The sequence below is a fragment of the Pinus tabuliformis genome, chromosome 5_2 (genome assembly GCF_031772625.1).
Source record: "Pinus tabuliformis cultivar Carrire ecotype Pingquan chromosome 5_2, CPIR1, whole genome shotgun sequence".
NCBI lineage: Eukaryota > Viridiplantae > Streptophyta > Pinopsida > Pinales > Pinaceae > Pinus > Pinus tabuliformis.
Window position 1 is genome coordinate 821102646 of NC_142306.1, and position 11046 is coordinate 821113691.

General features: G+C 37.9%; 1 protein-coding gene across 1 annotated transcript; it reads left to right on the top strand.

The window, feature by feature from the left end:
- The first annotated feature begins 8102 nt into the window (after window positions 1–8102).
- Window positions 8103–8654, top strand: LOC149161828 (uncharacterized). The gene has a single exon (XM_089435012.1). It carries the CDS (start codon window positions 8103–8105, stop codon window positions 8652–8654), a length of 552 nt encoding a protein of 183 aa, XP_089291138.1.
- The last annotated feature ends 2392 nt before the right edge of the window (window positions 8655–11046 follow it).

The window sequence follows — 11046 nt, forward strand, 5'->3', positions numbered from 1 at the left end:
TATATATATATATATATATATATATATATATATATCTATATATATATATATATAGCTAGAGGCTATAACATAAAGATATTTGTTATATGTGAAGATAAAAAAATGGAAGGAATGTGAAATTTTGACCATCAACTATAAGTTCCTTTCAAGGACTAGATCAAACCATAACATTTTTATCAAGATAGTCAACTCACCCATTCTAATACGCTTCTAGTAGTTTCATGATAAAACCTAAACTCAATAAACTTCAAACAACATAGATTAACCAACAATATGTCTGAGGTTGGTTACCTAAGGATTATATCATACTAAATTACCTTTTGCATCTAACATTGAAAATGGTTGTGAAAGAAATGAAGACAAATCAGTGATTATGATGGATGCATGTGATGAAATAAAATAAAAAAAGACATTTCTTCGTGCTACTGGTTAGCCTTCTAGGGGATTCTTGGATGAAGTTGATCTTGATCTGCTTTCTGAAATTGAAGAGACACTTTCTAGCTACTCTGATTTGACGGAAAACAACCCTAATGCTTATGAAAATGAATATGGCAGCAATAAGCATCGATGAACCTGGTCTTGAAGAAGGTGTCTCAAAGTCTAATATGGATAGTATTTTAAATTTATACAGCTAGCAGAGGGTTTTCCCAGTTGGGTTCCCTAGAAAATTTTGTTTTTTTTGCTATAGCGTGACTGCGTTTTATTTTTGTTCTATTCCACTACAAATTGGTAGCGATATTTCTTGTATTCACACAACAATAAGTTTCATATTTATTCATTCAAGCAATAGAATAATTTCAAGGAAATTCTACACAAGCGACAATTAATCTATATTTTCACTTATATCTTTTGCAAGTAAAATTCACAACTAAATTTTCATCCGAAGTGTTTAGGTTACTAGCAAGTGGTATTAGAACATATCTCAACATTGTAAGGCATAAATCATATTATTCAATAAGGTTGAGACTTGAGATACAAAAATCTTCCTAAGTTATGCAAGCAAGAAAACTGCTGATTTTTAGTTCTAAATCTATCCAACCAGAAAAAAATTATGCCATTTTCAACACCCTCTAGTGAAAGTTATTCTTGGCCACATTCAACTCAATTAAGAATATGTCAATATCATTGAGATTTATTCTTCATTTCATGCTTCTAAGTTATATATTTATGCAACCTAATATATCATTTATGTTAAGTGATTATTCATTAAAAATTATTTAGTCCGCCCAACGCATCTACCTAATTTTCTGATCAGTTTCTGGGAAGACTCTATCAGACATTTGCAGTAGAATATAGAAGACTTTTTTAGTACCTAGTGTTATAAAACTCTAATCTGGAAAAAATATTTTGGGTTCTTTCCCTAAAAACATTTACAAAATTTTCAATCCCAAAGCCATTTCAGGGAGAAATTAGTATTATTTTTGGAAAATTTGAATGCAACTAAAAGAAATTCTTCTCGTTTGCTCAATAGATTCTAGCAACAAATATGAGTGAATTCACAGAACCTAAGATTTGGAAATAATTAAATTTCACTTCGCTTTTCCAGGACCATGTATGAGTGAACTCACAAAACCTGATATTTGGATTTTGGAAACACTTAAATTTCACCTCATTTATTAGGATTGGAAGTTCCTTGAGATACAAACATGTAGCATTAAGGATCTACTTTGCTTGTTTAAGGACAATGTTTAGTTTATAAATAGTGATACAAGAATATCTTTATACATGCCTGACACAGTTCTTTGGGCACAAGTAATGAAACTGAACTCCATCAATACATAACAGACAAGGTAAAATGTAAGAGAGCATCTACTTTTCAACATATACTCTGACAAAAATAAACTTCTATACAGTCATATAAAGTTGTCACCAAACCAAATAAGGAATTAAAAACCAAAATAAAAATAGGAACATGCTTGGATTGTTATGGTTACTCTAACAAAATGTTAAATAGGATCAATATGTTAATATGGAAAATAGTGTAGTTGATTATTATTTATTGAGCCCAAGGGGCTAGCCCAACTGAATGTCATTAATGTTACTAGGTATTTGGCTAGTTCTATGCTGGGAGGTGCCCTGTTTGAAATCCCTCGGGTGAGGTGCACTATTCAATGCCAATGGGTTTACCAAGGATGCCATCCATGAATGTGGGGAAACATCCATTGGGATTCCCCAGAGATTTTTTCTTGGAAATAATAAAAATAGGATTTCCTAAAGAGAAATTTCGAGATGCATACAATGTACACCCAGTAAAATCAACTCTATAGAGACCAACCATAAAGAAGGAAAAATACATATGCTTTTACCTATGTTCCCTGGTTTTCCCTCCCACCCTGTAAAAAGTGAAAATATGCTACTCTTAAAATTAAAAGAAAGGATGAAAAAGATAGTGAATTTTGAACCAGTCCTCCTTGTGTGGAAGAAGAGTAAAAGTGGGGTGGAAATGTAGTGAGGTTAGAAATGAAACATATCTGGGCACCATTAATGGATTGAAGAGGTAAAACTTTAACTCACAACTCTCTTCAATCTCGTTTTCCCTCTCGCCGTGTGAAAAGTGAAAATATGCTACTCGTAAACTTAAAAGCAAGGATGAAAAAAATAGTCAATTTTGAACCAGATATCTGAGGTATGTTTACTCCTCCCTATGTGTAAGAAGACTAAAAGTGGGGTGTAAATGCAGCAAGGTTAGAAATGAAACATACCTGGGTGTCATTAATGGAATGAAGATCCAATGGTGGGGGATCTAAGGTGTGATCTGAGGTGTGTGTACTCCTCCCTGTGTGGAAGAAGACTAAAAGTGGGGTGGAAATGCAGCGAGGTTAGAAATGAAACATACCTAGGTGCCATTAATGGATTGAAGATCTAATGGTGGGGTTCGATATCAATTTTCTACTGGTAAAACCTTAATTCACAACACCCTTCAATGTTATTTTCCCTCCTACCCTGTGGAAAGTGAAAATATGCTACTCTTAAACTTAAAAGAAAGGATGAAAAAAATAGTGAATTTTGAACCAGTCCTCCTTGTGTGGAAGAAGACTAAAAATGGGGTGGAAATGTAGCGAGGTTAGAAATGAAACACACCTACGCACCATTAATGGATTGAAGATCCATTGGTGGGGTTCGATATTAGTTTCCTACTGGTAAAACCTTAATTCACAACTCTCTTCAATCTCATGAAACATACCTGGGCGCCATTAATGGATTGAAGATCTAATGGTGGGGTTCGATATTAGTCTGATACTGGTAAAACCTTAATTCACAACTCTCTTCAATCTCGTTTTCCCTCCTGCCCTGTGAAAAGTGAAAATATGCTACTTGTAAACTTAAAAGCAAGGATGAAAAAAATAGTGAATTTTGAACCAGAGATCTAAGGTGTGTGTACTCCTCCCTATGTGGAAGAAGACTAAAAGTGGGGTGTAAATGCAGTGAGGTTAGAAATGAAACATACCTGGGCACCATTAATGGATTAAATATCTAATGGTGGGGTTCAATATCAATCTGATACTGGTAAAACCTTAATTCACAACTCTCTTCAATCTGGTTTTCCCTCCTGCCCTGTGAAAAGTGAAAATATGCTACTAGTTTTCCCTCCCTCTGCCTTATGAAAAGTGAAAATTTAATTCACAACTCTCTTCAATCTCGTTTTCCCTCCCACCCTGTGAAAAGTGAAAATATCTACTAGTTTTCCCTCCACCCTATGAAAAGTGAAAATATACTACTTGTTTTAGAAAGTAAATGAAGATTGGAATTAGGAGGGCTTTGTTACATCAAAATTAAGGCTGAATTTTTTCAAAAATGTTAAAATTTCCCTCCCTAAAAAACAATAAATACAATATTTATAGAGTATAGAGTAGATGTGTAGGTGTAATGTAAGTATGTAAACAATTCTAAATATGGGCTTAGTTAAAGAATAATAGTAATAATAATAATAAAAGTCAAAAGTATGGGGATGTGTGCAAAAATATAAATGTTGGCTCAATTAATAATAAAAATAATAAAATTCAATTTGTTATATTTTTATTTTGTTATTAACTTGTGAATATGTTTTGTTACAATACCATAAGCCAATACCATGGCTTATCAATACGTCAAGCCAAAAAACCATAACTTATTTCACAACCAAAATATTTTATAACAATATGACAAGATTCTTAACCATGGATATTCACCCCCCACTTTATAGTGGATATTATTAACTTGTAAAAAATTGGTTTTGTTATAATATCATGGGCCAATACTATGGCTTATCAATACCACATGCTCTAACAATCAAAATATTTTATAACAATATGAAAATATTCTTAACCATGGATATTCATTCTCACTTTACCATGGATATTATTAACTTGGAAATAGACTTTGTTACAATACCATGGGCAATACCATGGCTTATCAATATCACATGCCGAAAAAACATAACTTGTTTCAAAATCAAAATATTTTAGAAGAATATGAGAGGATTCTTAATCATGGATATTCACCACCACTTTTTCATTGATATTATGAACTTGTTAATAGGCTTTGTTACAATAGCATGGGCTAATACCATGGCTTATCAATACCACATGCCAAATAATAATATCTTATTTCACAATCTAAATATTTTATAACAATATGACAAGATTCTTAACTATCGATATTCACCCCCACTTTACCATGGATATTATTAACTTGTAAATAGGCTTTGTTACAATACCATGGGCCAATATCATGCCTTATCAATACCACATGCCCAAAAACCATAACTTATTTCACAATAAAAATATTTTAATTTAATTTAATTCTATAACATTTTTTATTTGAAGCTAATAGGAAAAGGGTTGTAATTAGTTTTGAGACATATATAAACCCTCTATCCTCACAACTACTAAAATTATTCCCATATAAATTAAATTAAGATTTTAATAAAATTAAAAATGAGAATACTTTTGTATTTAAATATGTGAAATTTATATAATACAAATATTAGTAAGAGCCAACATAGATCTATCTTAACTAAGGATCCAAGTGATGATAGAAAGCAAAGTGAAGGTAAGAGAGGGGGAGGGAGATAGTGACACGGATGGAGGGTGGAGAGAGAGAGAGAGAGAGAGAGAGAGAGAGAGAGAGAGAGAGAGTGATGGGGGGAGATAGAGAGAAGGAGGTAGGAAGAGAGAGAGGGTAGAGAGAGAAGAAGAGAGTGGGAGGAAAGAGATATGGAGTTGGAGGGGGAGAGAGAGGGAGGAAAGAACTAAGGCATAGGGAGATAGAGGTGGAGAGAGAGGGAGGAAAGAACTAAGGCATAGGGAGATAGAGGTGGAGAGAGAGAGGGAGAGAAGAGAGGAGGGGAGAGAGAGAATAGGTGGGGATAAAGATAGGGAGAGAAGGGAAAGAGAGAGAGAGGGAGGCACAAAGATGGAGGGGGGAGAGAGAGAGAGTGATGGGGGGGTGTCAAAGGGAGGTGAGAGAGAAAGGGAGAGAGGGGACTAAGAGAGAGAAGAGAGAGATGAAGTTAAAGGGGGAGAGAGAGGGAAGGAAGAAGAAAGACATAGAAGGAGAAAGGTAGAGAGAGAGAGGGAGTGACAAGGGAGCGATGGAGAGAGGAGAGATAGAGGGAAGAGAGAGAGGCAGAGAGGAAGGAGGGAGAGAGAGATAGATATGGAGAGAGAGTGTGTGTGTTTTGGGAGTTAGATAGAGAGAGGGAATAAGAAATAGACACATAGATACAAATATAGATATTATATAGTATTATATAACCAGCCTAGATCCATCTTAACCTGGATCTACCAAGTGCCAAAAAAGATATTGGATCCCTCTCGGTGCTTGATAGATCCGAGTTAAGATGGATCTAGGATGGCTTAATAAGTTTGTAGTTGTATTTGATAAACTAACACTTTTTTTTCATGGTTGTGTTTGAAAACAATTTTTCCATATTTGGTGTATTTATCATAATAATAATAATCTAATTTTAATTTAATTTTAATCTTACCTTTTTATGCAATGTTTTGTTGTTAGTTTATAGAGATAGATATGTTATAATTTTGGAATATGAAAAGGAAACACGTGATCTTAACTTGGTTGTATTGAAAACATTTAAGTGTAAGAAAGAAACATGCCCTCTTAACTTGGTTGTATTAAAAACATAACTGTTCTTGTATACTAGGTGGGTGAAAACAAGAGAGAGTATATGGTAAGTGGATTAAATAGTTAAAAACAAATGTTAGTTAAGGAGAAAGTTACGAAAAAGTTGATTTTTCTTTTTGGATGGAAAAATCTTGTGAGGCTCTGTTACGTGCTCTTCACTTTAGGGTTTCGGCGATCTCTGTAACAACAGGTTCCTCCAGAAAGCTGCAGACCTACTAAACTCTGACGGCAACATGACTCGACAATCCCAGAGATACAACTCTGAACTTCATGAATCCCCCCCAGGGGGAGGGCGCAACGCCTCCCCCAATGGATGATGAAGGGCAGCAAAAGAACAAGGTAGGTGACAAATCAGAGGATCAGAGTGAGAACAGCACGGATCTGAACTCACAAAAGGCAAAACAGGATAACAAAGAACAACCCAAGATCAGCTCTACAACTTGCAAGCCCGTGGCCACTGAACGTCCGAAAGTTGTATTTCCCAGCCACCGAATCAATACTCAGATACAGCATATGCGGGACCATGCTCTGATAGGCAAGTTCATAGGACTTTGGCCAATTGAGAAAGCACTGCGCGGATGGATAACAGCGAAATGGAACCCAAAAGGACATATCACCCTATAGCTGGGGCCTAAAGGGTTCTTCACAGCCATTTTTAACTGCCTGGAAGACAGGAACAGGGTTCTGGATGGAGGGCCCTATTTCTTCAATGCCGCCAGCCTGTTTCTCAGAGGTTGGGTAGAGCGCTTCAACCCTAATAAGGAGCATCTTAGTTGGGCTCAGGTCTGGATTTGACTGTACTCGCTTCCTGTGGAGTACTAGGATGAAACTTTGCTACAAGAAATTGGTAATGTTTTGGGAGAATTTATAAAAGTTGCAGAGGAAACAAAAATCTGAAGATATACCTCCTACGCACGAATCTGCGTCTACATACACCTCAACAAGGCCCTTCCAGATGTGGTAAGTTTATTCCATGAAGATATTGAATGGGTTCAGTTGATTGATTATGAACATGTGCCGTTTAGATGCAGAAGATTTCATGCCTTGGGTCACTTATTCAGGGACTATCCTTTAACACAAAAACCCTCATACCCAGCTAATCTAGATCTGCCTGAGGTTGATGGATTCACCAAAGTAGCCAGTTGAAGAAGAAGCCACAAGAAATCAGCTTCAAATTCCAAAATGCCTCAACCCAACTCATTCAAGCCTTCAATGAGCAACAACTTTAAAGCTTTAGCCCGACAAAGTGACCCTAGCACTGAAATTCCCGCTCCCCCAGAGAAGGAGGCAACGAAGAACAAACAATCGAAGCCTGCAAACTCCAAATCGCCCCAAGAAGATCCTCTTCCCAACGATCCTTCATCCTCAGATAAGCTTAAGATCCCGGCATGGAATTCTCAAGTCATGGAGGTAGACAACTTACAATCTGATTCAAGAATAGCAGAAGAACTAACTGAAGAATTAAATGAATCTCAGCACATGGAGGAGGAACCTGAAAGTATAGATATTGGGGAACTAGAGATTTTGGGCCTAGAGCAGGCATGTAGAACAAAAAGCTTTGACAAAATTCCAGACCGCCAATTGGAGAATCTGGAGGAGGTCCTTTCATGGGCACAAAGGCAAAAGTATTTAGGAGTTCAGACTGGCAACCCTTGGGATGGGAGATTCATTACCAAAGATAATAAAAAGCGGGGAAGGAAAATAGACCTCCAACGAACAATCAGAATAGGATAAATGTTAGTGGAGTCTGGTAGGTACTCCAAGCTAACAAGATACTATAACACCACTCCCAATCCTTCCTAATGAAGCTAATATCTTGGAATATCAGAGGGCTCAACAGCCCAGGGAATGGTAGACTACTCAAAAACATGATTATGCAAGAAAAACCACAAATCCTCTTCTTACAAAAAACCGAATGCAATTCAAGCGCTCTAGTAAGAATTGTAGCAAAAGTTTGGCCAGGAGGTCTCAGCGCTGCCATGGATTCCAATGGGGCATCTGGAGGTCTTGCAATCTTATGGGACAACCGAGCTATTAGGCTCATCAACATCCATGCAAATAAGAATTTCATCCAAGCAATTTTTCACATCATAGGGACAAATATACATGGGCTTTTATCTAATGTGTATTTCCCCCAGGAGGCTTTGCATAAAGCAGAAATCCTGAACACCCTCTCAGCTATCAACTCTGACAGGCTGCACCCACTTTGGATTTCAGGGGGTGACTTCAACATGATCACTAGGCTGGAAGAAAAGAGGGGAGGTAGGAACAGGGGAAGTCAGGAACGGATACCCTTAAAAGAATTCATTCAGAACAACTGGCTTATTGACCTGCCTTTCAATAATGGACTCTTTACTTGGAACAACAAAAGAGCAGGGCCGCATCAGATAGCCTCCCGTTTGGATAGATTTTTGCTTTCAGACAACGCTATTCATATTGGTGGAGACTTTGCTTCGTCCATCCTGCCTTACTCGGGATCTGATCACTGGCCAATCTCCCTTCAATGGACTCGTCCTGGCAACACAACCTGAAGACCATTTCGATTCGAGGCTTTCTGGATGTCACACCCGGATTTCAACAATTTAATCAACTTAGAATGGAACAATTTCTCCCCTCCAAATGGTTCAAAGATGTTTCAATTTCAGTAGAATCTCAAGCATCTCAAAAAACAGATTAAACAATGGAACCACACTTCTTTTGGTATTATTTTCCAAGCTCAACAAGCCCTCGATCAAGACATGAAACATCTGCAGCATAGGATTATCATTGAAGGTCGTTCTGAGGATCTGGCAGAATAGGAAAAAGCTCTTGAGGTGCAAATCATAGAGAGGGCTAAACAGGAAGACATGCTATGGAGGCAAAAATCGAGAATAAGATGGCTTAAGGATGGTGAAAAAAACACAAAAAATTTTCATAGTACCACCATCCAATGCGGAATGAATAACAACATAACTCACATTCAAAATGAGCAGGGGGCTAAGGTGGAAACACATGAAGAAATTGAAGGTGAACTTCTAAACTATTTCAAGCAAGCGCATCAAGAGCCTCAGGTAGATAGATTTCCAGCCATAGAAAAAATTACTCGAAATATTCCCAAAATTATTTCAGAGGAGAATAACCAACTTCTTCTCAGGTAGGTGGACTTACAGGAGGTTGAAATGGCAGTTCGTCAGCTGAAAGCGGGAAAGGCCCCAGGCCCGGATGGATTCACCTCCAACTTCTTCCACAATTTCTGGGAATTGATAAAAATGGAAGTTTGGCAGGTGGTTGAGGAATCAAGAACCTTAAGATGGATGTTTCCTGGAATGAATGCCACATTCATTTCCCTAGTTCCCAAGGAGGATTAGCCCAGTACTCCTGACAAGTACATGCCTATTTCTCTGTGCAATATAATCTACAAGATAGTTTCCAAAGTCATCGCTTCCAGGCTCAAATTGCTGCTGCCTCTCATTATTTCACCTGAGCAATCTGGATATGTTGAAGGTCGGTAGATTACGGATGGTATTATCCTAACTCATGAAATAATCCACTCCTTGAAGCAATCCAAGAAGCTAGGTATGCTCCTTAAGATAGATCTTTCGAAGGCTTTTGACATCTTAAGCTGGTTGTACATTAAAAAAATTCTAACTGCTTTTGGTTTTGCTCCTCCTTGGGTAAGATGGGTTATGAGTCTCTTATCCTCTTCCTTCTTTTCTATTCTGATCAATGGTATTCCATCCTCTACTTTTCATCATTCTCGGGGAATCAGGCAGGGAGACCCTCTTTCCCCTTTCCTTTTCGTTATTATGGATGAAGGACTAGGACGTAGCATTAAATCAGCTCAGCAATCTCAGTTCCTCTGAGGCCTGTCTCTTCACAATTCTTCTGCCTTCACTCACCAGCAATTTGTAGATGAAAACATGCTTTTTGGTCATCCCTCCATCCAGGAAGCTCGTTAGCTCAAACCTTTACTGACAGACTTCTCGGATGCCTCAGGAACTTCGATCAATAAATCCAAATCCTAGATATTCTTTTTCCATACCCCTGCTATTACCCAAGCAGCTATAGCCTGCATCCTTGGATTTTCTATTGCCATCCTTCCTTCCAAATATTTAGGAGCTCCTTTGACTGTCTTGCCCCTGAAGCATTCGTCATGGAAGATCCTCTTAGAAAAATTGGAGGCTTGCTTCACCTCTTGGACACATAGAGCTCTAAATATGGCGAGTCGTCTATTCCTTATAAAATTTGTTCTTCAGTCCATGCCGCTATACCTTTTCTCCATTCTCGTGGCTCCCAAATGGGTTCTCAAAGAAATCAAGCATCTCCAAATATCCTTTTTTTGGGGCAGCATAGGTCACAACCACAAATGGGCTCTCGTCAAATGGGACACAATGTGTCTTCCAAAAAGCAGCAGTGGCACAGGATTAAGGGATCCCTCCTATAGCAACAAAGTCATGGGGGCTCGTATTTGGTGGAAATGGCTTACTACACCCCTTACCCCCTGGGCTACTCTCTGGACAGCAAAGTATGCAAGAAACTACCCATTGGAGAAGCTAATACGCATGTCAAAAGTTAATGTAGGCTCCCTAATCTGGAACTCGGCCAAGCAGCACAGAAGCCTCATTCAGCAACATAGTTTCTGGGAGGTTAAGAACAGCAACACTGCAAGATTTTGGGAAGATTCCTGGCAGCAGATGCCCAAGTTAAAGGACCTAATTTGTCATCAGCAGCTTCCGGATCAGGACATGCAGACTCATGATAAGGCTAAAAACTTTTGGAATCCCTCGTCTACTCAAGGACACAGGCAATGGATCAAAGCAGATCAAATTATAAGACAAGGAACTCCACAAGTTCAACAAACTCTTGACTCAGAATTAATGAAAAGGAGAATACAACTTTCTAAAGAAAGGGATATTTGTAGATGGGGATATGAAGAAAGAGGTA

Coding starts and splice junctions, on each gene's coding strand:
- LOC149161828 (XM_089435012.1), top strand. CDS start 8,103: ATGGATTCCAATGGGGCATCTGGAGGTCTTGCAATCTTATGGGACAAC.